General features: G+C 33.4%; 2 protein-coding genes across 3 annotated transcripts; both read left to right on the plus strand.

The window, feature by feature from the left end:
* Positions 1-716: 716 nt before the first annotated feature.
* LOC137826018 (probable serine/threonine-protein kinase WNK5) lies at positions 717-4,724 on the plus strand. Its single transcript, XM_068631857.1, has 7 exons — positions 717-1,679; positions 2,166-2,431; positions 2,545-2,768; positions 2,876-3,033; positions 3,122-3,443; positions 3,697-4,050; positions 4,160-4,724. Exons 1-7 carry the CDS (start codon positions 1,563-1,565, stop codon positions 4,579-4,581), a joined length of 1,863 nt encoding a protein of 620 aa, XP_068487958.1. The 5' UTR covers positions 717-1,562; the 3' UTR covers positions 4,582-4,724.
* Positions 4,725-11,686: 6,962 nt separating this feature from the next.
* LOC137826482 (uncharacterized) lies at positions 11,687-23,770 on the plus strand. 2 transcript variants are annotated; one of them, XM_068632459.1, is made up of 4 exons: positions 11,777-12,554; positions 13,486-13,691; positions 13,770-13,810; positions 23,273-23,770. In XM_068632459.1, exons 1-4 carry the CDS (start codon positions 12,118-12,120, stop codon positions 23,507-23,509), a joined length of 921 nt encoding a protein of 306 aa, XP_068488560.1. In that variant the 5' UTR covers positions 11,777-12,117; the 3' UTR covers positions 23,510-23,770. The 2 variants fall into 2 exon arrangements, with proteins under 2 accessions (XP_068488559.1, XP_068488560.1); XM_068632458.1 differs by having other exon boundaries at positions 11,687-12,554; positions 13,486-13,810.
* Positions 23,771-27,623: the final 3,853 nt, after the last annotated feature.

Genomic DNA, 27,623 nt, shown 5'->3' on the forward strand with positions numbered 1-27,623 from the left:
AAGTTAGATAAATAGATACATAATTTTATCCTTCCTAACAATCTTATCCAATTCAAGTAACATTTTCTTACGCAAAATCATAAACATGGTTTGTTTACTATATAAAATTGAGATCTCTCAATTTAAGCAATTGAATATTCATGGTCGAATACTCATCAAATAGTTCTCAAGCATTCATTTATACGGTATGATTAGCATAATTGTTGTGCGAAATGTTACCTTAATGTCAAGATTAACTCGATACCCTAACCCAGGTCTAGTATCAAAAATTCAGTACAATCTTATAAATATGTACTCCAACCAATCTTTATTGAACAATATTTATTATCTTCACTTATCGTAGCATTGAAAGTATTCTTTGAACGTACCCATCCTCATTCATTAGAGCTTACATGATATCAGTTACTAGGAGTATTAAGAGGAACAAAGAGAATATTTCACTCAGACCAACTGATCCAAACTAACTTAAAAGATGTCTATAATAATAATTTAAAATCCCTTTTATTAAAATTTATATTCAGTCAGTGGAAGTCATGTATTGCTAGTGAAATTAGATTTGATTGTCAGTTTTGGTATTTCATATTAATATCAAATTGAAAAAAAAAGAAAACAAATTTATACGGAGAGCGTTAAAAATTGAAGTTTCGAATGACACGTGTTCCAATTAGAAACAATTTCGTGCACTTAAATAATCTAGAGAACCTCATTGACCAAATATGCGACAAGGAAAGAGTTACCACAAAATTTCCCACTGTAGTCTGTAGTCTACAGAAACACCAACTACAATCTCCCGCAAAGTCTGTGATGCGCATATCCGAATCTGGGACTTTGTTTTCTGTTCCTTTCCCCACCATTATCACAAATCTTCATCACTTGTATAATCACCTTCTCTCTAATCCGATTTTTTCCACTCTATCACTCCTATCCACAAATGTTTCTATCAAACCATGCCAATGTATTTACCAAATTTAGCACCCATGTTTCCTCTTATTTGGTCTTTTCATTTTCCAACCTACTCTTCAAACACCCTTTGTTCTTCCTATCTTCAACACCAAGGCACCAGCTATGAGTTAATCAACACCCTTTGGCTCAGAATCCATACTCTCTAGTGTGGTCTCATTCCGGGTTGCTACTCATGCCACATTATTAACTCATTATTAGTGTCTGATCTACACACAACGGTTTCTTTGTCCTCTTATTTCCAAAATAATCTTAAAGACTGTCATCTCTCCCTGTCTCTCTGTCTCTGTGCTTTCTCCCTCTTCACACTGTTCAACCAATACTTAGCATGCCCATATATGGGTTTTCACGTGGTGCTGTTGAAATAGCATGCATGGTTAATGCTAGTTGTGACTACTCAAAGGCACTTGTGGCTATAATTTGGAGTCTCCTACGAGAGCCATGAGTGGAAGCTTTGTATTATCTAACACGCTCTTTCAAATGCTTCTTAAAGTCAGCTTCAGATTATATATAACTATGTTGTTTTGTTGCTATATTATTAGTACTCGTGTCTTTACGTAGTGAGCACAGCACGGCTTCAATAAGCCAGAGAAGTTGTTGAGATGGAATTGCCTGATAGAGTCAATATAGACATGTACAAGGGAAGATTCTGCACGAGTGGTGGAGTTAAGTCTAAGCTTGGATATGTTGAAACTGATCCATCCGGTCGATATGGCCGTGTAAGTGATTTTCTTTGATTCTCATTTCTCATCTTACTTATTGATGTGCCATGTAGAATAGGCTTATTTAAAGTTGTTGGCAAATATGAATTGGTAATGAATTAGTTCCTATTTCTGGCTCAATTAAGGCTTAATGGATGTTCAATTTGAATTGAGAATTAAACTGATTTCTAAGCTGCATGAGAATTCACATGATTGTTATACTTCGTTCCAGGGAGCAATTCAATGACAGAACTATAGTTGGTTTTTCTGGAAGTTAGTTTTATTTTAAATGGGACAATTGATAATTCATTGAAAGGCTTGGGAATAAGAGGACTTGACTTGCATGTTAAAAAAGTGGATGGTTCCAGGCTCTGATGGATTCTAGAATGACTATATAAGGATGAAAAATGAGTGGTTTATGCTTAGTATTGATGTAATCTGTTTCATGTTGATTAATCTAATTGACTAATTCACATGTATTATGGTGATTGTTGGTGCTTGTAGTTCAGGGATGTTCTTGGCAAAGGAGCAATGAAGACTGTGTACAGGGCATTTGATGAGTTACTAGGGATTGAAGTGGCTTGGAACCAAGTCAAGCTAGGTGATGTCTTTCACTCACCAGAACAACTTCAGCGCCTTTATTCAGAGGTTCATCTCCTGAAGCACCTCAACCATGATTCTATGATGATCTTCTATGGTTCCTGGATCGATGTCAACAACAGAACCTTCAACTTCGTCACTGAATTGTTCACCTCCGGTACACTTAGAGAGTAATCAATCAATCCCTGAACCTTGTATACCATTCGATGCAGATTAAATTAACCATCTATATTTCATAGGTTATAATATATTTGTGTTAACATACTATATTTTATGTTTATAGGTACAGGCAGAAGTATAAGCGAGTAGATATCCGAGCAGTTAAGATTTGGGCTCGCCAGATTCTTGGTGGTTTGGAGTATTTACACAGCCATAATCCTCCAGTAATCCATAGAGATCTCAAGTGTGACAACATCTTTGTCAATGGCCATCAGGGGAGGGTCAAGATTGGTGACTTAGGCCTAGCAGCTATACTTCGTAGCTCCCAACATGCCCACAGTGTCATAGGTAACGCCTCTTTCTCTAATTTAGCTCTTCAAATTGTACATGATTAGTAATTAATCTCTCTAGACCTTGTTATAAACTGAAATTTTATGTTTTATGTGAACCATCAGGCACACCAGAATTCATGGCACCAGAACTGTATGAAGAGAAATACAACGAGCTGGTAGACATATATTCCTTTGGTATGTGCATGATAGAGTTGCTTACTTTTGAGTTCCCATACAGTGAATGCGCCAACCCAGCTCAAATATACAAGAAGGTTACTTCGGTAAGCTTAATTGAACACTTGTTCCAATTTTCCCTTCATTTAACATGATTCATCAGTTTCTTATACTTTGGATAATTTGATGTACCAGGGGAAGCTACCTAATGCGTTTTACAGAATCCCAGATTTGGAAGCCCAGAAGTTTGTGGGAAAATGTTTGTCAAATGTCTCGGATAGACCATCAGCAAAGGAGCTCTTGCTGGACCCTTTTTTAGCGGTGGACCAACTTGAAATACCATTGCCACCAAACATACCATTACTTCCAAATCACACTCTAAAGCTTAATTCCATCCCACCTCTTCCCATTGACCTTCATCGTGATCAAACAAAGTCTGCAGAAATGACAATTACTGGTTCAATAAACGAAGAGGACAACACTGTTTTCCTCAAAGTGAAGATATCTGACATAACAGGCATGCACACTTTCATCCCGATTTAGATAGTCCCGGTCAATCAGCACGTAACACATAATCATGTTATAAAAATCGATGATAGTATGAAATCATGTAATAAATAAACATGGCCTCACTTAATTTTATACGGTACATGATAAAAGCATTAACAAAAACTAGATTATGCAATACAGAAACTGGCCAAGACTGTGTATAAATTTCTCAATCCTGACAACATTTAAAGTCTCTTACTAAAGATTTTGTTTCCTAACAGGGCACACGAGACATGTGTTCTTCCCATTTGATACATTAAAAGACACGGCTATTCAGGTGGCGATGGAGATGGTGCAAGAACTTGAGATTAGCCACTTGGAACCATTGGAGATTGCTGCAATGATTGATTATGAGGTATCAGCTTTAGTTCCAACTTGGAGGGACAGGGTTAAGTGTCACCACCAACGACAGCACAGCTTTAACTACGAAGAAGATGAAGATGTCAATAACCACCACCCCTTCTTCTTATCATCTTCTCCATCATCTCCTCGTGGTTCTGGACACACTGCTTCCAACTCCTTCAAAACCCATGTTTGTGGCAACCATTACCCTTTTGCTCTAGAAGGGCCTCAAGGTACCTACTCCTTTTCCCTTAGACTATATATTTTGTACGTAATCTTAACCATACAAAAATTTGCTACTTGTAAGAATCATAATTAACTTGGAACATGAACTCGTCGCAGATGACATGTTCATGAACAACGACGACGCAAGCTCTCAAGCCTCAATGAACTCCTTTAAGTATTCAACCTTCCAATTCTGCGACCCGGGCCACGAAGACGAGCACGACGGAACCGAACGCCACAAGTGGACCACACTGTCGTACCGTGGCGGCGGCGAAGAAGGCGAACCCGCGAACCCGGTTTTGAACCCACCACGGATGGAGTGTTCGTGCGGGTGCAGGCTTGGGTCGGGTCACGGGTGCCCGAGGCTGACTCGGATCCGCTCGTGCCCGCACGAGCGGCGGAGCCAGCAGCTCCAAAGGTCGATGATGTTGGAGGAGATTTACAAGTACAACAGACGCTTCTTGAACACCGTTGGTACCGTTGAGAACATCGGATTTCGGCATCCACTAAGAGGTGGTGTGTGTTTTCCTCGTGTGTAGAGATTCAGAGTTAACAAGCTCTTCTTCTTCTTTGGGTTGTTGATGTGTGAAAATGATCAAATATGTTTATAGTTAATGAATCTGTGTTTGAAAAGACCATGTGACTAGTTTTTAACGATGTTCTGAATGTTCTTAATCTTCAACTCTGTCTGCTACCAAGTTTGAACAAAGTACTTTTGATTTATAATGTTAATGATATGAAAGGTTTTTTTTCTACAACGGTTTGCAAACAATAGAACGATTTGAGTTGCTCTTCTCGGTCAGTTTGAAATTTTATTTATTTTTTAGCAAACTTCTTACTCTTCTCATCTCTTTCTAGTTTTTCTTGGTCTCTACAAAAACCCTAAACTCTAAACCCAAAAAATACTTCAGACACTCAAGTGAAATTTTGTATTTGGCACTCGGTATGATATTTTGAGTACTGTAGAATGATATACTTGATTCTTGGATTTTATGTCTATTTATATAGCTATTATGGACATTTTCTTGGATCAAATTATGATGTTGGATCATGTTTAAAAATATATTACCTACTTCTTGATTGCTAAATTAACTTCACTAATCTTGTTTAAACGTAATGGTGTTTGTAATGTCGGTTGACACAATGATCAAGTACCAAAATATGATCTTGATCGTGCAGACCTGGTCCATACTGATCGTGCGGACCCTCTTAAATTATGGATATTGTTTTAGATTTGTTAGATTTTTTTTTATGTTGTAGAAAATCGTGAATATTTATTGTTAATGTTACTGTAATTATTATAGTTAAAGAGACGAGATTTCAAAAGCTTCAAGTTTGAGGTCAGAATAATGATACTAGATTTTCTTAAAATTTTGGATGATACTGTGATTTTTGTCTCCCCAAAAGTATGTTAATTATATTTTTAACAAATTTAATTTTAAAATCTCATATCTAATTTTGAGGGTGCATCTTATCGAATCTTTTCAGTTTCATCTAATTTTTTAAACCTTTCATAAATTCATTGTAAACCCTCAATTACTTGAATAGGATATTAACATTTTAATTTTACTAAGTAAAGAGAAAACTTTTGTAATACTTTATGAAGTTAGAGACTAAATTCAAACAAAAAAAATGAACTAATTATAATAAAGCAATTAAAAAGTAATTAAACAAAATCAAATACATTACGTATGCAGGGGAGAAGTTACTGAAGACTATCAGTATTTTTAAGTCGTGAAAAGGAAAAACATCCGTTTTAATAATATATATATTTTTTAGTATATTTGAAAATAAAAGTGCATTCATAATGAAGTTTATAATATTTTAAGAAAAGAGCTATACTTTGTGATAAAATTATATATATATATATATATATAAAATTATACAAAAATTGCAATGAAGAGAAAAACGAGCAAGAGTGTGCGTGGGAATAAACCGTATAGAAAGAACAAAATAAAATGGAACCCTCAAGAACAGCTATGTGGTGAGAAACGAAGAAGATGGAGAAAATATGAAAGAGAGAAGAGTAAAGAAACTGCTGATGTATTTTCAATTAAAATGTTAAAATTGCTTTTACATAAGTATAAAAATAAAAAAGTATTGGGCCAAAAATAGTGGGCCCATGCAACAAACTTTCAGTGCCAAAAAGAAAAAGCTTTGGGCCCAGAATAATTTTATCACCCCCCTCAAGCTGAGAATAGATGTTTTTCATTCCCAGCTTGGAATGCAGAAGCTGAAAAGTGGATGGAGGTAATAACTTTGTGAAGATATCAGCATTCTGCATGGAAAATGAGATTGGAAGCAGCTTTAGGAGTCCAACAGTAATCTTTTCCCGAACAATATGGCAATCGATTTCGATGTGTTTGGTGCGTTCGTGGAAAACCTGATTGGATGCAATCTGGATGGCAGATTGATTATCACAGTACATGGTTGCCGGTTGTGTGTAAGAGACACTAAGATCTTGTAGCGGATAGGTGAGCCATTGGAGTTCACAGGTTGTGGCAGCCATGGCTTTGTACTCAGCCTCAAAGGAACTCTTGGAAATGGTTTGTTGTTTCTTTGATTTCCAGGAGATAAGAGATTCCCCTAGATATATGGAGAAACTAGTAACAAATTTTTCTTGTCTCAGGGCAGGTGGCTCAATCAGAGTCACTGTACGCTTTTAACTGGATAGAGTTCTGGTGAGGAAAAAAGGTGCCATGGCCAGGAGCATTCTTGAGATATCTTAGGATTCTAAATGCTGCTTGTTGATGAGTAGAGGTAGGGGCAGAAACAAACTGACTCAGCTTGTTGACACTGAAGGAAATATCGGGTCTTGTATTGGTAAGATAGATGAGTCTTCCAATTAGGCGCCGGTAGGAAGAGGAGTCTTCTTTATTCAACAACAATCCTTGTTCACTGGAGAGGCGTAAGGAGTGAACCATTGGTGTAGAAACAGGAGCACAATCCAGCATTCATGTTTCATGTAGAAGGTCAAGAGTGTATCCTTTGGGAGAGGTGGATGCCATTACTGTTGCGAGCAACTTCAAGACCAAGAAAAAACATGAGGTCAACCATATTTTTTATCTTGAAATGGTGATGCAGCAGTGTGGTGATGTGGGCAATCTCCTCAGTGTTGTTTCCAGTCAAGACAAAATCATCCACATACACAAGAATAACAGTGATGTTATGGTGATGTGTTTTAATAAATAAAGAGTGGTCAGTAGAGGAAAAAATGTAACCATTAGAAAGCAAGAAGTGTGAGAGTTTTGCATACCATTGTCTCCCAGCTTGTTTCAGACCGTATAAGGAACGTTGCAGTTTGCAAACAATGTTCTTGTTGGGAAGAATAAAGCCAAGGGGAGGCTTCATGTAGAATTCTTCATGGAGGTCTCCATGGAGAAAGGCATTGTTGACGTCCAACTGTTCTATTGTCCAGTTGTTGGTGGCAGCAAGAGCAAGAGCAAGGAGAAGGCGAAGTTTTGTCAATTTGGCCACAGGGGCGAAAGTATCCAAGAATTCAAGTCCTTCCAGTTGTGTGTAGCCCTTGGCAACCAGGCGTGCTTTGTAGCGGTCAATGGTGCCATCGCTGTTGTGTTTGATTTTGTAAACCCAACGACAGCCAATGGGTTTCTTACCCGGTGGAAGGGAAACAAGTTGCCATGTATTATTTGTGGAGAGAGCTTCAAGTTCGGCTTCCATAGCTTGTTTCCAGCATGGATCTTGTGAAGCTTCTTCATAGCTTTTAGGCTTAGTGTGTGATGTAAAGGAGGAAAGCACATGTTTAAAATTAGAAGACAAAGCATTATAAGACAAAAAATTAGAGATAGGATATCTTGTACTTACACTCTGTGTAGATGGTAGATCAATGTGAAATTCATCAAGATAGGCAGGGGTGCGTCTTGGACGAGTGGAATGTCGAGGTGAATTGGGGATGAGTTGATCCATAGGTGCCACAGATATTGGTTCAGTATTGACAGAGACCGATTCAGCAGTGACATATACCGGTTCAGCAGTGACAAATATAGGTTCAGCAGTTACAGATATCGGTTCAACAGTGTAATTGTCATAGGGAAAATCATAAGTGGAAGCATAAGAAGAAGGGATGGATAAAGATAAATTGTTGGGGTTCTTGCTAACTTCATCTTTCAATTTATAAGGAAAGTGAGTTTCATAAAAGACAGTGTGTCTTGAGACCTCTATTTTATGATTTTTAAGATTGAGAAAAATGTAACCTTTAGTATTAGGTTGAAAACCAAGAAAAATACCAAAAACAGAGCGTTCATCAAGTTTCTTTTTGTGAGAAGTGATAGTGCTAGAATAACAATGGCAGCCAAAAACACGTAAAATAGAAAGATCATATAAACTGCCATAAAAATTTTCATATGGAGATCTGTTATTTAAAAAGGGAGTGGGAATGCAGTTAATTAGAAGAACAACATGTAAAGCAGCAAAATGCCAAAAAATAGGAGGTAAATTGGCTTGAAAAAGTAAAGCACGAGTTACATTGAGAATATGTTGGTGTTTTCGTTCAACAATACCATTTTGCTTCGGTGTTTCAATGCAAGTTTTTTTATGAACAATGCCTTTTGAAGAAAAAAAGTTTGTCATAGAAAATTCAGCACCATTATCTGTTCTAATAGTCTTAACAGTAGTTTTGAAATGATTTTCAATATAAGATGTGAAGTTAGCAATGTGATTGCGAACTTAAGATTTTGTATGCATAGGAATAATCCAAGTATATCAGGAAAAATCATCCACAATGGTTAAAAAATATCGAAAACCATGCATAGAAGCAACGGAGCAGGGACCCAAAATATCCATATGTAAAATATAAAAAATGCTAGCAGTACAATACTTACTTAAAGCAAAAGGAAGTTTCTTATGCTTTGCCCGATGGCAAGTATCACATACAGGCATACGTTTATCATAAATGAAAGGATAAAGAGATCTCAAAACACGCAATCTTTCATCAGAAGGATGCCCCAATCTATAATGTCACAGATTAATATCCTTAACAGTATAGTGAAAAGAATGAATAACATTGTTTGCAGCAGTATTTTGAAAAGCAGAAGATTGAAAAACATATAAGTCATCCTTGGCTTTAACTATACCAATCCTCTCTTTGGTTTGATTGTCCTGTATGACACAGTTAGTGGATGAAAAAATTAAGTGACACTTCAAATTAGTAGATAATTTAGAAGCAGAGACAAGATTGAAAGTGAACTCTGGCACATACAATACATCAGTGAGAAAGAATTTCTTATTAAAAATGACATCCCCAAAAAACTTAGTGAAAACACGATGCCCATTAGGTAAACTAATAAGAACAGGTGGAATGTTTTTATATGATGTGAAATCAGACAAAGATGTGCATACATGGTCAGTAGCCCCTGAGTCTAAGATCCAGAGGCATCTAGTAGGTTTAATAGTGTTGAAGACAGAAATATTACCTGCTGGAGACAGTGTCGCACCATTGTGAGCAGGATCAACCGTGAAAGAACCCACCTGGTTCACTTGTGCTTGTTGTGGGATGGTAGTATGGCTGCCAGTCTGTTGTTTGAACAGGGTAGACAAAACTTGGTATTGTTGTGCTATCAGACGAATGTCTCTTTGTTCTTGTTCTTGATTGCAATGCTCAGAAAAAACTTCATTAGATAGAACAACATTATGAACTTGGTTAGTCTTAGTATGAGTGAAATTGAAACCAGGAGGAAAACCATGTTTTCTATAGCATGTGTCAGTGGTATGACCAGTTTTACCGCAATGGGTGCACACTTTTATGTGACTGTTGGTTCTGAAATTCTTGTTGTCTTGATTAGGAAAACCAACTTTCTTGAAACATACATTCTCTGTGTGACCAATTTTTCCACAAAAAGAACAACTTGTAGAGATATTACGATTAGTGCTGGCATTGTTAATATTGGTAACCAAAACATTATTAGCCATTTGGCGTTCTTGTTGAACAACAAGAAAAAAAATCTTAGATATAGGTGGTATAGGTTCCATAAGGAGAACATGTGAACGAATATTATGAAAATGGTCATTTAACCCACGTAAAAACTGCATAGCTTGATCCTCAGTTCTTCTTTTACTAATGGTCAAAGATGCAGAGCAAGAACAATCACAGATGGTATTTGGTCTAAAATTATCTAACTCATCCCAGATAATCCTAAGTTTTGTAAAATAATCTGTGACAGACAATTCACCCTGATTTAAAGAAAAAACTTCCATTTGTAAATGAGATATTTTAGAAAGGTCCCCTTGGGAAAATCTCGTTTTCAAAATCATTCCAAACATCCACAGCCTTATCCATCCAAATTATACTTTGTCTAATAGGAAGGGAAACAAAATGGACTAACCATGACGCTACCATGTTGTTCCCCCTTATCCAAGCTGAGAAAGTACGATCGTCCTTCGATGGGCAAGGATGTGTACCCATGACGAACTCCACTTTGTTTTTCGCGATTAAGGTGGTGATGACGGACCTACTCCAGGAGTGATAGTTTGTTGAGTCCAATACTGGTGAGACGAGCGAAGCCGCTGGATTTTCGCTGGGATGAAGGTAGAGATAGTTATTCATTAATGAATCTCTTCCCGCTTCTTCTCTTAAAGAATCCGAAGGAGTTGGTTGCGCCACTTCTTTTTCCGCCATAACCCTAAAGAAAAACAAGAATAGAAGAGTCATAACAAGTGAATTTAACAAAAGAAAGAAATCAAGAACCAGAGCGCGCAACAAAGCTCTTCAAAAGAAGAGCTCGGATACCATAACACAATAAACCGCAATCTTTAAGATTGCACAAAATTACACAAGAATTGTAATGAAGAGAAAAACGAGAAAGAATGTGCGTGAGAAGAAACAGCAAGAACAAAATAAAATGGAACCCTCAAGAACAACTTTGTGGTGAGAAAGGAAGAAGATGGAGAAAATATGAAAGGGAAAAGAGTACCAAAAAGAAAAAGTTTTGGGCCCAGAATAATTTTATCAATATATATATATATATATATATTTTATTTTTTTTTTATTTATTTTTTTTTTCTCTGAATCATAACATTTTTTTTTGCGAGATGGTCTATCAACGATATTAATGAAACCTCTTTTTCTATCTGATCTTGCTTTATTAATTGTTTATGTTACAATTAATTGGTCATTTATGTGGTTATGACTAATCTTGATTGGCTCCTATTTAATTACCTGTGAGATATTATAAAATATCTAAAAAATAACGACTAATCTTTACATAGGAGTAACTTTGGTGGAGTTATGTGAAGAATGTGGAGAAAAAAATACCAGATTTATAATTAAAAGTCATGTCGTGTAAAAAAAATGCATGCAGATTTTATTATTGGTTACCTTTTATCTTTCTGTTCACATTATTATTCTATTTTCTGACTGCATATGACTTTGCTTCTGGCTGGCCCAAGACTAAAGGAACCAACGCAAAAGCAAGAAAAAGTGAGGCCCATTACCCCAATAACAGCCACGAAACTGCATCCGCAGCCTTTTTGTTTTATTTTATTTATTTATTTACTTTACATTCCTATAGCCACTTCCACTGAAAACCCGCTATAACTTTAGTCCCTGTATACACGTGGCGCGATATCATAGGCTTGCGATGATACACCATAGACCTGCGTTGCAGGGAAGCATGTAACTCGAAAGTCGTGCTCCCCACGCAAAATGGAGTGCACCCAGCATGGGTCCCTTTCGTTCCAAATTCAGCCTTCCAAAAAAAAAGCTCCTTTCTAAGTTCCGACAGCATCATTCTTCTTCATCGTTTCATTCCTCCAACGACGTCGTCTCGTTCCCGTTCTCTCTCTCTGAATTCCTCATCCACCGTTTTCTGATTCATGATTCATCCAAAAAAAGCCTACAAGAATAAACAAACAACGTCGTTATCGCGATTATTCTCCATCGTCGACATTTTATCACTCTTCAAATTCTCATTGGAGATCCATTGAAACCACTCACAGCGGCGTAAAAACGACATCGATTATCTTTCTCGCTTCCAAGATTTTCATCGGTGAATCTCATTCTGATTCATCTTATTCGCGCGGGTACGTGACGTTTCCGGAACGACGCCGTTCTGGTCGCAATGCGGCGCTGCAACAGCATGATTCCGGCACCGCTGCCGTCACCGATCCCGACTGGGAGAGGGATGCGCTCCGCCGCGAGCGAGACCTTCAGCCACTTCCTAGAGAAGTCACTTCAGCTGCCGGAGCTGACGCTACCGCACCTCCCGCCGGCGCCTGCGGAGATCGACCTCCGGTCGCTGTCGCTGGGCTCCGCCGATCTGATGCTGCGTTCAGCCAGGGAGTTCGGCGCGTTCCGCATCCGTTACCACGGGATCTCCTCCGGCGAGCTCCTAACGATGGCGGACGAAGCCGAGCGCGTTTTCGAGAAATCGCGAAACGTCGTCGTTGAGCTTAACGGACCCGACGGAGAAATGATTCCCTGCGTTCGCTCTAGCAAAGGCTCAATGGAATTTACCGCTCACGATATTATCCGCGACCAAGCACATCGGAACTTTTGGTATTCATTAACACTCTTTGTTTTCTTTTGTTTTTTAGTTTGCAGCTATGGTTGATTCTCCATTATTTCGTTTCGTTTCGTTTCGTTTCGTATCGTAATGTTTGGGTTGTAATGAACTTTTTTCACGTACGATCTATGTATTCGTATATACCGTATAAATTTACCGCCACCTTTTAGCATGCAACTATACATTTTACAATGAAAAACACAAAGGAAATACTTCAATGTTATTGTTCCACCGTCCACTTTTACATGCTTGCTATCAATTTTAATTATGTGGGGCTATGAAAGAAGGATAAACTATAATTTGTTTCGCAGAGATCTAGTTTAAAACTCTTTATTGTTCGGTATCTCAATTATGAAAATTGATACTTTGTTTTAGGTTTTTTTTTCATGTCATATCATTTTTTTTACGTATGTTTACTGAGCTTACTCTCTTATTATCATGTGTGTTGAACTAAGTCCCTGTACAAAATACTCAATATCCCACTAGGCCACCAAACTATTTATTTTGCACACAATTTAGAATGAAAATTTAAACAAGGCAATGCAGATTATTTAGAAGAAATAATTAGAGATAGTATTTATTCTTTTCTGATTTAGCTTCTTCTGGAAAATTAATTACTCAATTGTACTAGTACGTAAGAGAATTTATGTGAAATAATTTATTATCTCTCTAGAATTAATTTGTATCAAATATGTTATTACTTTAGAAAAGAAAAAAGAAGTGTGATATTACTTTATTTTCTGCCCATCATCAACGTGAAAGGTGTGAAAAAATATTTTATGGAAGGATTTGTTAGACACGTGTTTCCTAATTTATTAAATTAGGAAGTAAAACATAGAGGAAAGTGGTAAAAGGCATTGCCATTTTTTGACTAATGAAGTTATTGAAGGTAGTAAGTTGTTTTATGTGATGAATATGATGCAGGGTTCACATGGGGAATATTGCAAGAAGATTGGATAGTGTAGTTGAGCAAGTGAGTTTGGTTCTACAGCACAACACATCTATTGAGTTTATGGAGCGGATTCAAGATATAGAGTCTGTGATTTGCTTGTGCAGGTATCCGCACGATAATGTTCCCAAACAAAAAGAAGACAGTTCGGTTAAGAGAAAAGACAGATATTGTGATCATGGTTTGCGCTTCTACCTTCCAATGGAAAAATGTATATTTTACATCCAAACTGAAAGGGGTCCCTTATCATTTGACACAGGTCCACACAATATAGTTGTCACTGTTGGCAAACAACTACAGGTAATTTCATCTTTCTTTCGTAAATATCATATTTCAATGGAAAAGTGTACTTTTACACCGGCATAGTAAAACCACACACATCTGACAGCTAATTATAATAATATAATATTATTTTTAATTAAAATATAAAATAAATATAATTAAAATAATAATTTATTAATGTGTAGAGTATAAGTATCTTACTGTATCACCACCCTATTTCAATTTCATCTTTTTTGTAAGTGTCAAGTTTGTTATACTGCTAAGTAATTATCTATTAAAGACATAATATAAAAATTCATATATGGTATTTTTTTAATGATTTGATCGTTCATGATACAATTGATAGTGATATAACCATGAAAATTAAATCCTTATACTGGATGAGATTCAGATACTATATTACCTGCAATGCAATGGCTATTTTCTATTAGCTCATTTTCCTTTCCCCAACCGATGACTCGCTTGTTCAGTACGGTTAACTTTTTTTTGGTGATGTCGTCCCCTTAAGACTACAAGTAGTTTTAGTTGTTGAATATCTCGTGCAAGTTAGGTTATACTTGTATTGGCTGCACGGGTTGACAAACATAAGATAACTACAGTTATATTAAATTTAAAATGCAATTTAGGCTATCTAGTGGACAATCTCAAAACAAAACAATTAAGATCCTCTTGTTTGAAACATAAAACAACTTTACTTATTTGAATAAATTTAAAATAATAATTAATTCTCTCCCTTAAACTAGATCTAGATGCAAGTGCATTTAGTTTAATTCTAATACTTCAATTATGCCCATTGCGAAATTTTTAGGAGCTTGGTCATGACATCAACAACTTGACTCTGTGAACTATAGTAGTTTAACTTGATAATTTCATCTTTTACTAAGTATCTTAAGAAATGAAATTTAATGTCAATGTGTTTGCTCCTCCCATGACAACAATGGATTCTTCGATAGTTGTATAGTGGAATTGTTGTCACAAAATCTGTGTGTTCTTATGTTCTTTAAAACCCAGTTTCTCCAACACTCTTTTGAATTCAAATACATTGACTTGCACATGAGGTAACATCTATATACTCAGCTTTGGTGGTGGATAATGATACTACTAGTGTTTATTTGAGGACCATGAAATTGCTCTAAAACCAAGAAAAAACACAAATCCATAAGTGTTTTTTCGATCATCTATATCTCCAACAAAGTCCCTATTAGTGTATGCTACAACATTTGTGTTTTCCCTTTTCTTGTAGTAGATGTCAAATTCAGTTGTTCCTTAGTATCTTAATATCTGTTTAGCTACAAACTAATGAGATTAAGTAGCACTAGACATAAATTTGTTGATTAAGCTTACTTCATACATTAAATTTGGTAGGGTTGCAGGAGAATACATTAAGCTACCAACTATTGGCTTGAACATAGTTGCATCAACTTTGATTCCTACATCATCCTTTGATAGTCTTGTGTCTGGAACAATTGGATTTTTAACTGCATTACAGTTCTCCGTACCAAATCGTGATGGCACTTCATGAGCATATTTCCTCTAACATATAAAAATTCCATTTGAACTCTGCATAATTTCAACTCCAAAAAAATATTTCATTCTTCCTAAATTGGTCATATCAAATTTTTACATCATAGATCTTTTAAACTCATCACACATACTCCAATCATTTCCCGAATATATTAAATTATCCATATAAAAAATCAATTAAAATATTTCCTCCCTCATCTGATTTTGTAAACCATGTGTGTTCACAAAAACATCTATCAAAGTCATTACAAACAAAGTAAGCCTATATCTTGTTGTACCAAACATGGTTATAGAATCGAGATTCGAATCTTGACTTGTTTTTCGATTTTTTTAATCGTGAATTAAATCTTATTATGAATCGTAAGATACATAATAACTAAAATATGATATATTTTTAAATAAGAATAAGTGACATGAATAAATGTTCAATCCATAAAATCAAAATATAAAGTCAAAATGCTCAATCCACAAAATGTAAAATACTTTCTATATTTAAATCCCACATCTTAATCTTATGCTTTCATTCATCATCTGTGAGATTAATGTCACTTAGATCATCTTCTTTCTCAAAAATAACATTCTCTTACAACTCATTTTCATAATTTTCCTTCACATCTTCAACCATATCTTCAATTTCATTATCATTTGCAGTTATGGTAGATTTTCTCTTTTTATCAACCTTAGTAGTTAAATGTCTTGGACCTACTAAAGAAACAAAAACTTCTTAAAAGTATTATAACATTTATGATTAATTTAATTAATTGTAAAGGTTTCATAATTTAAACAAATCTCTCTCTTCCTTTTGTTGCTTGGAGCATCCTCTTCAAGAGTAAACGATTCATGTATATCCATGCATGAAACATCATTTGGTAGGTAAGGATCTTCCTTTTCAATAATCCACTCATCATTTGATTCCATATCACATAAACATATAGGATCATAAGTATCCCCTTTCTCCTCCCCAACCTTTTGTCTCATCTCAAATTGAAGGTTACAATTAACAAAGACAAGAACATTTAATCTTTGTTGTTCTAATTTCTTTCATACTCAGTAGCACTACAAGTCATACTTAAAGCTCTTATTGCTAGATTGTGTAGCTTTTTACTCTCTCCACTATAACTTTCCATCAAAGAGCTACAATTTCGAACAAAAATCTAACATTAATAAATCGTGATCCAAACTGTTATGCTTTTAATGAAACTATTAGGATTAATTAAATGCTTTACAGGATGCTTCTTATCCCTGGTATCTATGGTCATGCTTCTTCCAAACAATCCTTATGTTTTTTTAATTGGTTAAATTGTTGATCAAGTTGAAATTTAATCCTTCAATCTGGGATGATTTTTTTAATGGTCTCATATAATTCACTATCCGCATTGAAATTTTTTGTCATAATGAAATTTGATAAAAATATTTTTTTTATTTAAATAAAAAACATTATTAATTTGCAATAATGAATAAGGTAATTACTTACTTAGGATTAAGGTAGTAAGCAACAACATGAAGAGACCTATGTAATTGCAAATTTCAATGAGCATCAATTATTTTTCACATCTTTTTGTATCGAGAGTTTGATTCTTGAAATTTGAGGTTATTTGTTATTTAGCTCTATCCATAGCTTCATATATATATGGCATAACATGTTTTGCATTTCCATCTATAAGCCTTAATAATTTCACAAGTGGAGTTACACACTTCAAATAATATTGGATGGATTTCCAGAATCTATCATCACTTAAACCAATGTTCACCATTTGTTTACCTTTATTTTTACTAGCATGATTAATTGTTGTCCATTCTTGTGAAACAAACATAGCACGAAGAACATTTTCTTTTGTGCTATGGATTTTAGGGTAAGAAAAGTAGTTGCAAATATCGTGGTTGCTGGTCGAGCGAATTCTTTTCCTTTGAAATACTTTCTATATAAGTTTAAGACTCATGTGTGCCTATAAATGAAAGTTGTGATCTTTTTGGCATTTGCAATGGTATTATAAAATACTAGAAGCTGACCAATGTCTTCAAGAATTAAATCAAGGTAATGAGTTGCACAAGGATACCAAAATAATGTTATTCTCTTCTCCTTTAACATTCTTCTTGTTGCCACAAAATTAGAAGCACCATCAGTCACAACTTGCACAACATTATTCTCCCCAATTTCTTCTACTACAGAATCTAATAGTTTAAACATTTGTTTGACATCCTTGATCACATTACTAGTATCAATAGATTTTAAGAAAACTCGATCAGTGGCTTGATAAAGATAATTCTTTTATCTTCAGGTCCTTTAGTAGTTATTCTTCCATCAATTTGAGTTCGGCTTCTAATGTAGTGGGTTTATCTGCTACTACTGAAATCCCATGTTCCTCCAACTGCCAATACTCCTTAGAGCATAGAAAATTAAATTCTCCATTAACTCTGCCAAATGATCATAATGTCCATCAAACATAGAAAGGGTTGAACATATTTGCTGGTACTGGAATCTGCCACTTTTGTTCTCTTTCTCATGGGAATAATACTGATGTTGGCACACACTTACAACTATTTCTCTCACACTCACGATATTATTATCACACACTCACAACTATTTCTCTCACACTCATATTTTAGATCAGACTCAATGTTGTCAAACTCGTAACTTGTAAGAGGATCATAAAGGAGATAAAAGATCGTAACTCAACTTGTAAGAGTTACTAACATATGAAAAATAATATTCAAACATAACACGACTGGAAACAGGTTCATAAATAATAAATTATTCATACAAAAAACAAGTTAACAAATATTTAATACAATTAAACCATCCATGGAAATCCTTCTTATTAATGGAAGGATAATCATCATCCTCTTCTACAAGATCTTCATTTTCATTAATGTTATCCTCAGCAATTGGAGGAACCTCCAAATCATCCATAGGTTTAACTTCTCCAACTTCAACCAAATCATCCATAGGTTCAATATCATTTGCTTCATTATCTTCCACAGTCCATTCATCATCAGATGCAATATCATCAATGTTGTAGTCTTTTGTTTTCCTAACATCCTTCTTCTTCATCAATCTTGAATTAGTCATCACAAAGACTACATCATTCTTGGTCTTCTGGTGTAAACAATTTCTTTTTTTGGTTTGGACCTAAATAATTATAAAATTAATTATAACATCATATCAACCTCTATAATTATAAAATGAACTCATAAATTTAAATGCTTACCCTTTCAAATGCACTCCAATTGTGCTCACACCCGGATGAACTACGAGTCAAACTCAATACTCTAATTGCAAATCTTTGCAGTTCCGAATGTTCATCACCATATCATTCCCACCAATGTGATGGAGTTTTCATTTTGAGTGCACATTGAGCCATTTGACTACCAAAAAATCCAGATTTTCTCTTGAAACTCTCAATCTGGGCATCAATCTTACTTATCTCATCAATGTCTCCTCCCATCCTTTCTAAATAATCATACATTCCCCGTTTCACCTTATAATTAGCTTTAAATTTCGGATGATAATGAAACATGAGATTAAGATAATAGCCTACAACATGCAATGACCTATGATATTGGTTGTCCCATCTTTGATCAACGATTTCCCAAAGAGGGTGTAACTAAGTAAGATAAAAGTAAATAAATTAATCTAGAAAAAAAAGTATGTATTTCTAAAAAAGATTATAAATGAAATAAAAGTGAAAGGTAATTAGTTACTTACCTTTTACTAACTCCATTGAAGAGACTTTGTATCTTCTCTTTAGCAAAGTATGTTTCTTCATAAATAAATCTCATGGCTAATTTTTTATCTGAATCCACCATGCAAAACACCTTAGGGGAAGAACACCTCATACAATTCAAAATATTTATCCATAATCCCTTATCCAATACCAAATTTTCAACAAGCCTTCCATCAGTCTTTACAAAGTGACTAGATTGCCACTCCTTGGATGTAAACATCCTAATAAGTGATCTTTTATTCTCGTTCAAACATCCCAAAGTTAAATAATAAGTGGCAAAATGAGTATTAGTTGGTCTTATCAAATTTATCCTTTCAGTATGTTTGTTCAACAAGCAAATAAGACTAGTTCTTGAATATATGTAGGCTTTAATTTTCTTACCATTGGATATGGTCTTCTGATGGAGTGGTATTTTCTTATCAAAATCTTCCAACATTAAATCAATGCAATGTGTTGTGCATGATCTCCAATATAATTTTTTTCTCCTTTGCATTAAGAGATCTTCAATTGCTTTTTAATTTGCTGCATTATCTTCCCCAACCTTTTCAACAACATCATCCATCATCTTGAAAATTTTGTCGGTTGTCTTAGATATGTCAAAAGCATCAATCGACTTCTAAAAAATAGTCTCCTTTAGACTATTTACAAGAAAATTAAGCATGGTTCTTCTCCTCCTATCAATCAATCCATTTGTCATTATTGTGCAACCATTTTTTTTCCAAAATAATTTATGTTCTTCCAATATCAGATTGGTCTTTTAAACATTTTGCTTCAAATATTTCACCTTGATTTCCTTGTATGATGGTGGCTTAAATTTGGGACCATGTTTGGCAACCATGTCAATCATTTTACTAAACTCTTCACTCTTTGCTACATTAAATGGAATAACATTGTTGTAGAAAAATAAAGCAATTTCTTAACATGTATCTTCCCTCTCACTTTTCTTAAAGATGAAATTGATAGTAGTTTGAGTTCCCCTTCTCTTGAAAATACTTGATGACTCACCCCCACTCTCTTCTTGAGTTGGTCTTTTTCTTAAATTTCTGTAATCACCCACACTACTATTAGACTCTTCTTTGAACATGGATTTCTTGATTAATTTTTCTGCAGCACAAAAGCAATACCCATCATTAATTTTTTTAACCTCTTCAAGAACGATAATACATGCTCCAACGTCCTTTGAAATATACATGCAAAATGATGTTTTAGTCAGTAAATACATCCCGTTAAAACCTTCTCACGACATTTACATTTTACGTTAACTGATTTTCCATGCAGGAATTAAAACTATACATAATCAATTCAATATTAGAATTAAAACTATACTATCTAATAATGGAAGTGAATTTTCATTTACAAGCCTTTATGATAGTCTTGGTACTATATATCAAACCAAATGTATAGAAAATCCTCAACAAAATTATATTATGGAGAGTAAACATAAGCACAAAACGTCACTCATATCCTATTGTTTCAATCTAAAATTCCTCTTGTTTTGTGGTCTTATGATGTGGTTCATGTAGTATATCTGATCAATTGAGTTCCCTCTAATGTTTCAGAAAAAGGATACCTTATGAATTAGTTTATAAAAAACTTCCTAATTTGCATGGTTTAGGAGATTTTGGTCATTATGTTTTTCCTCTAATATACAGAGAAATATGTTTAAATTAGATCCAAGAGCTAGAAAGTGTGTGCTTCTTGGATACTAAGTTGGCACAAAAGGTTATATTGTTCTTGACATTAGAAATAGAGAATGATTTTTTTCTAGAGACCTGAATTTTTATGAACATGTGCTTCTTTACATTAAGAGTTGTGACTCCAATATGAAGAATAATCAACATGTTGATAACTTCAATTATCTTCTTGAACCAATAAATATCAATGATAATATCAAAGATGAGTATTCTCATAATCAACCTGAAGAAAATGGAGAAAGTATTAGAAGATCTATTAGGAACAAAAGAGCACCAAATTTCTAAAAGATTATCGTTATGAGTTTGTGATATCATCTTTGTAAGAAATTCTATTTTTGATATCAAACAAGTTACTCAATATTTAGATAAGACATTCAAGGTGCAAGATTTAGGTGACCTGAAATATTTCCTTGACCTCAAGATTGTTAGATATAGCAAAGGCATACATATTTCTTAGAGGAAGTATGCTCTCAATGTTCTTACTAATACTAGGCTTCATACTATAAAACCTTGCTCCACTCCTATGATTAAAGATACCAAGAATATGTTTGAAAAAGGAGTTCCTTCACAAGATGTTTCTTCTTTTCAGCGACTTATATGAAGGTTGTTATCTTACTAACACAAGACCATATATAAGTTATGCAGTGCAGTTCTTGAGCCAATTTTTGTGTGCTCCCACTTTGAATCATTATAATGTTGCACATCGAATTTTACAGTATATCAAAAGTACTCTCGGACAAGGTTTGTTCTTCCAAAGTGATTATAGTTTGCAACTCAAAGGCTTTACTGATTCTGAATGGGTCATATGTCCATAAAGAAGACGTTCCACGACTGGCTAATGTGTGTTTCTTAGGTCATCTTTAAAATGCTGAAAACACAAAGAAACAATCAATTATTTCTTGATCATCATCTGAAACAAAATATCATGCACTCTATTGTTATTACCTGAGAGATTCATTGGCTAAAATATTTGTTAGATAACTTCAAGATAAAACTCAATTACCAACAGTTGCATATGGTGATAATCAATCCACAAGGCAAATCACTTTCAATCCCAGGTTCCACGAATGAACCAAACACATGGAGATAGATTCTCACATCATTTGTGAAAAGTTTCAAGACAAACTCTTTTAGTTGTTTCTCATTACTTTTGCTCATCAAGTTGTTGATGTTTTCACCAAGCCCCTTGAGTATGGAAATTTCAATTTCGATGTTTCCAAACTTGGAAAGATGGATATCTACAATAGAGTTTAAGGAAGACTCACTAGTGCAAAAAGACCCATTTACAACAATACATTCACAATTGACAACACTATCCATCAAAACGCAGTGGCATTTTTTAAATTAAAGTGAGTCTAAAATGGTGGTTATGAGTTAAAGCGTTGTTTTAGACTCATTTTATTACCCTAATACGTAGCGCGCCACTTATGCTTTCCTATTTTCTTTGTCTTCTCGCGCTTTGTCTTCCTTCTTTGCCTCATGCTCTCTCTGCTCTTTCTTTCATTCACTCACCATTGCTTATTTGTTTCTTTTTTTGTTTCTCTTATTCATTTTTGTCCTCCATTGTTGGTGAAGGTTTTCATTGCCTTCCACCACCGTTGTCTTCATTGGTTGTTTTTTGTGCCTCCGTTGGTTCTTCGCCTCTGCTAGTCGTCGTCGTTGCTGCCGTGAGCCAACCGCTGTCGTTCACCGCCATCGCTGCTCTTCACCACCATCATTGTTAAGATTAGGGCACCATGTGTGCTGAGATTAGGACACCATGTTTTTTCTCATTCAAAACATGAATAACTGTAATTTTTTTAAAAGTTATTAATTGAAGGAAAAAAAACGGTGTCTTTTACCATAGCCGTCTTCATTGTTTGAATGTAACACAACGGCTAAATAGTCGTCTTCTTTTCTTGAGAAGAAAATACTACACACTGAACAACCGCGACTAGAAAGTCGTCGTTTTACAGCTAAAATAGCCGCCATTTTACACCTTTTCTGCGCCCGATTGAATTTTCGTAATTTTCTGTTGAGCTTTAAGTTAGTTTGTTATCTGCTTTATATCTTTCTTTTACAATTTCAACTTTTTATAAGATGATTAGTTCCTTTTTCTATTAGTGAAAAAGTATAATACAATTCTTTTTATTTATTTCTTTTCTTTTCTTTTTGTTTTTACGTTTTTTACTCTCTTTTTTTATCAGCTTTACGTTTTTTACTCTCTTTTTTTATCAGCTTTACGTTTTTTACTTCTTCTGCAGCATGCATGCATAGATTGTGTTTTTCTGCATGCATAAACACTGTAACATTGTCATTTGCGTAAAAGTGAAAACCTTATTATAATGGGTTAGAATCCAAAATTGATTTCATATTAGTGCAGTAACCATAGTTTTTCAGTGTGGGTGTGATTATTGTGGTGGCAAAAAATCCAACGCAAAAAATAACTATGTAATTATTTTAATTATTAATATATCTTTTATTTATAAAAGAGTATAGATTTTTTTATTCATTTTTAGATTTTGTGTAGTTTGGTTTCATCATATTTTGGAATGTAGGAGTGGAGCAATGGTGTATTCAAATGTGTTCCTGGGGAAATGATCTTTATGCCGAGTTTACAGAGTAGCCCTGCTTCTTTCTCCATAGAGCTTGTGTGTTCGGCCCCTTCAAATAATCCAACTCACTGTTTAAATAATTCTGAAGATTGTGACAAGATAATATCCTTGGCTGATCAAGTTCTTTTTGTATTTTGTCTTATATTTTTATACAAATTTTTATACTTTGTTTTTTCTTGATCCTCAAACATGGTTGCACCGTTTTTATTTATTTTTTTGGATGCCTGTTGCGTGGTCATGATGTAGTTATTACCCATATACACAAATTTTTTTTCTTCTTCTGTAATTTATTTATAAGTCATTTTTGATGTACAGCTTGGTTGTAAAAATCATGGGTTTTGGATAAAAGACCAGATACAGCATCTTGACACGATGTTGCATATTCAATTCAATAGTGTAAAAGAAACACAGTAATAAAATATTTGTAGATTGGCTATTTAATTTGATCAACCATAGTTGTATTATTATTACGTTGTTTCATAAAATGATGATGAACAAATTTTCCATTCATAAAATTAAGCTACAACCCAAGAATTGTTCTTGGAAGGGATGTCTGGACCAGACCTGTTGATCCAATCCAGGTTTCAGAAACTAAACACAAAGAAAACACTACGAATTCATGTTTAGTGAATTGTAAAAAGGAACTTTATTAGTTGAGTGTTTATTATAATCTTATTTGTGTTATACTAGTTTTGAAGGAAATAAAATTCATGGAGAATGTTTATTATGAAGAATAGAGGCCATAATGTTATGTTTGATGTTTTTCTTCAATGAAATTTAATTACAATGGCAAAAGAAAGTGAGAAATGTTGAACTACTCTTTCTTTTATTTGGAAGACTAATAATTAAAAACACCATATTATTTGCTCTATAATAATTATTCATTTATATGTAAATGAAGTAAAACTCTTGAACTCTGATTCTTTGATCCGTATAGAAGTTAAAAGCACACATTATCACGATGACATTTTAATTACTCATTCAGCTTATTTCGACATTTTATTTGAACTGTTTGTTTATAGATCAATCCTAAACTCTGATTGGTAGCATTTGTATTTGTCATCAATCTTTCTCATTTTTGGACATGAGAGTGTTTCTCATAATAATTCCTATCATAATTACTTTTACCATTGTGTGATAATTTTGTGAATAAGTGTGGTTCTGAACAACTCAGGTTCATGAAATAAAAAATGCAAGGGCAGGACAGTAATTATAAGAAATATTGGTAGAGAAGTAGACTAGGTTCACAGGTTAGAGAAAAAATAGACCACGTATCTAAAGGAGAAGTGACAGGTGTTTAGCATGCCAAATTTTAGCTATTGAATAGGGATGCAACTAAGATTATTTCTCAATCATCAACACAAGTAAACAAAATCAAATTAAGAATTTTACATGGGGTTGATTTATTTTGCAAAACTATTCGAAGAATTATTTTTATTTTTGTCAAGTTTGATTTAGAGAAAATACATTAAGCATTAACAATAACTAAATCAATCTTCTATTTGAATTAAGCATTCAAATCATAATTAAATTATACGGATGAATTAGACTTGTGATATTTCAAAATTCTGCGAGCTTAAAGTTTCAGTATAAAGATTAGAATACTCCTAAAATATTCTATTTAATTTATATATTTATTGTTGGTAAGAAAAAAAAACTCAAAATGGTGAGAATTACTACTGCAATAGAATCATGAAGAAAATCAAAATAAAAAGAACAAAGCAATTAACTAGAAAAAAATGAACAAATGAAAATTTAAACATCATAAGCTGATAAAAAAAACAGAACCTGGTAATTCAAATAATTTAAACTGCATTGAAGAAGAAAACCAAAATGCAGAAAGAAGTCAAAAAAAAAAAGAAACTAGAGAGAAGAGTTAAAAAAAAATAACTGAATGAAAATTGGCATTCTTATTCTCTTTTACCCTTACATAACAAAAATCTTATTCTCAAGTCCACTCATTTTGTCTCTCTCAGCTTTAAAAAAAATATGAGTACAAGAACTTGTTACAACATTTATCTATTTTAACAAGCATAACTCATTTTGGTTATTCCAATCGATTATCAAGTTCAAAGTTCAATTGAAAAATACAATACAATTAGTTCAAATCCATACATGACAAGACACAATTTCAAAATTTTCATCAACAATAACCCTTCATCATTTTGAATGAAAATTATTTATAATTTAAAGGAGTTTCTCTTCTCTCTTGGTATTACTTGTATCCAAGTAATAAGTAAAAGAGAATTAAGAATATACCAAAACTTCTAGACTAAGCATCACTAAATCAACCAAAATACAAATAAAAACATTTCTCAACTGATGAGCAGTTAAAAATGTGAATATTAATAGATAGATTCACAAAATTAATAATAGAGGGATGTTAGAAAAAAATTAACTTACTTTAAATTGAATTGTAATAAGATTATCTCACCTTCTAATTGATCAAATTTATTTGAAAAGGAATAAAAAATAATTTCAAAATAAAAAAGAAAATATAGAAGGAGAATATGTAGAAAATGAAATCAAAAAATATCTGAAGAAATAAGCAAAAGGAAGAACTAGGCCTATCGACCTTACATTTCTAATATACTTTGCTATAATTTGTAATGCATTTTATGGAAAATTTAATCGAAAAACCCTACATGCTAATTGTTTAATTAACTTGGGAAATTCTTCTAACATAATAACGCAATCTAAATTTTCTTTTGGGGAGAAAATTAAAATAAAATTTGGTGGTTACAATGTCATAGTAGAAAGCCCCATGAGAAACAATTTTTTAGAACCTTATAATTTTGGGGAAAATCAAGAAAATCACACCATATCGTCCTATGAGATTATGGTAGCAACGTCTTTGAAAATGGCTTAATCGATGATGATATTTCGGCAAAAACATCACATCAGAAAGAAAAAATGAATGAATGAAGAGTCCTAGTTGAAATAAAACTCCAATATTATGATCCAATTTCACTATTAGGGTGTCCTTGTATTATATAGATGCATATGAGAACTAAAGAATCAAAGAATATTAGGTAGATATGTAAATGTTCTTGCATGTTCACGTGATTTTGGATTTAGTTAATAGCCCTTTTGGGTTACTTTTCTTTTATAAGAAGGACGTGTTGTTTGATTCTATTTTTTATTTCTGAATTTTTTATAAAAAATTTAAAACTAACATTAAGAAAATAAAAATAATGGAGTGTGATATAATATGAAAATAATATAATATAATATCGAAATAATTAAGATACACTAATATTATTAAATGAGTAGTTTTTTTAGTTTAAAAAGTAGAAACTATTTTTTAGAATTCAGAAGAGATACCCAAAATCTTGATTGCCATGCATGTTTAATGCACATCAATAGAAAATGAAATATATCAACATAATCTAACATTGTTAGTACATAGTTGAGTTATATATTCATTTTTTTTTTCAAAATTTATAAAAAAATTCATTTTAATTATTAAAGTACTTTTAATACAACAAAACAATCTTCGATAATTTTTTTTACATTATGTCAATTGTGTTATATGATGAACAGGGATAGGTTGAAACCCTTATGACATCCACACATTATGATGAATAAGGATAGTTTGATATCTTTAGATAACATCATATTCACTTTACAACTAAATATATTATTATTTTATTAATTCTTTTAATAATAAAATATTATATTTTTAATAATACATAATATAATTTTTTAAGAAAAATAATAATATATTTAATTATCAAGTAAATGTAGATATTGATTAAGAATATCAATCTATCATTAGCCTATATGATAAATGTTTATATGATGTGTCATCTCTAATTTGTTTGGGTAAGTTGATAAATGTCAATGGACAAAACTTTATAAATTTGAAAATATTAAAATAAAATAAAAAGTGGAAAAGATACCCAAAATTATATTTTAACCCGAGATATATATTATTGGTTGAAACAAAAAATTTGAAAAAAATATAGGGATGAAGAAAAAGAGTAGGGTGGGTTGCAGGCATGTTGTGAGCTGGAGATGACATTGACAGAAGGCAAAGGTACTCACCTTGGTTACTCATTTCAGCAAAGTATAAATTTCATACTCAAACAAGAGTACATAACACTGCCAAACTCAAAAATAAGAAACTGCTTTTCTCAAACACTTATAAAAATAATAATAAATAAATAAATATAAATCAATAATTTCCTATTTATATATATAACAAATATATATTATCTTTCAATCTAAATTGTACAGATTAGACACCATGTTTACTAGACACCATATTTACTAAATGTGCTTAATCATTGTG

Source organism: Phaseolus vulgaris, chromosome 8 (genome assembly GCF_000499845.2).
Source record: "Phaseolus vulgaris cultivar G19833 chromosome 8, P. vulgaris v2.0, whole genome shotgun sequence".
Lineage (NCBI taxonomy): Eukaryota > Viridiplantae > Streptophyta > Magnoliopsida > Fabales > Fabaceae > Phaseolus > Phaseolus vulgaris.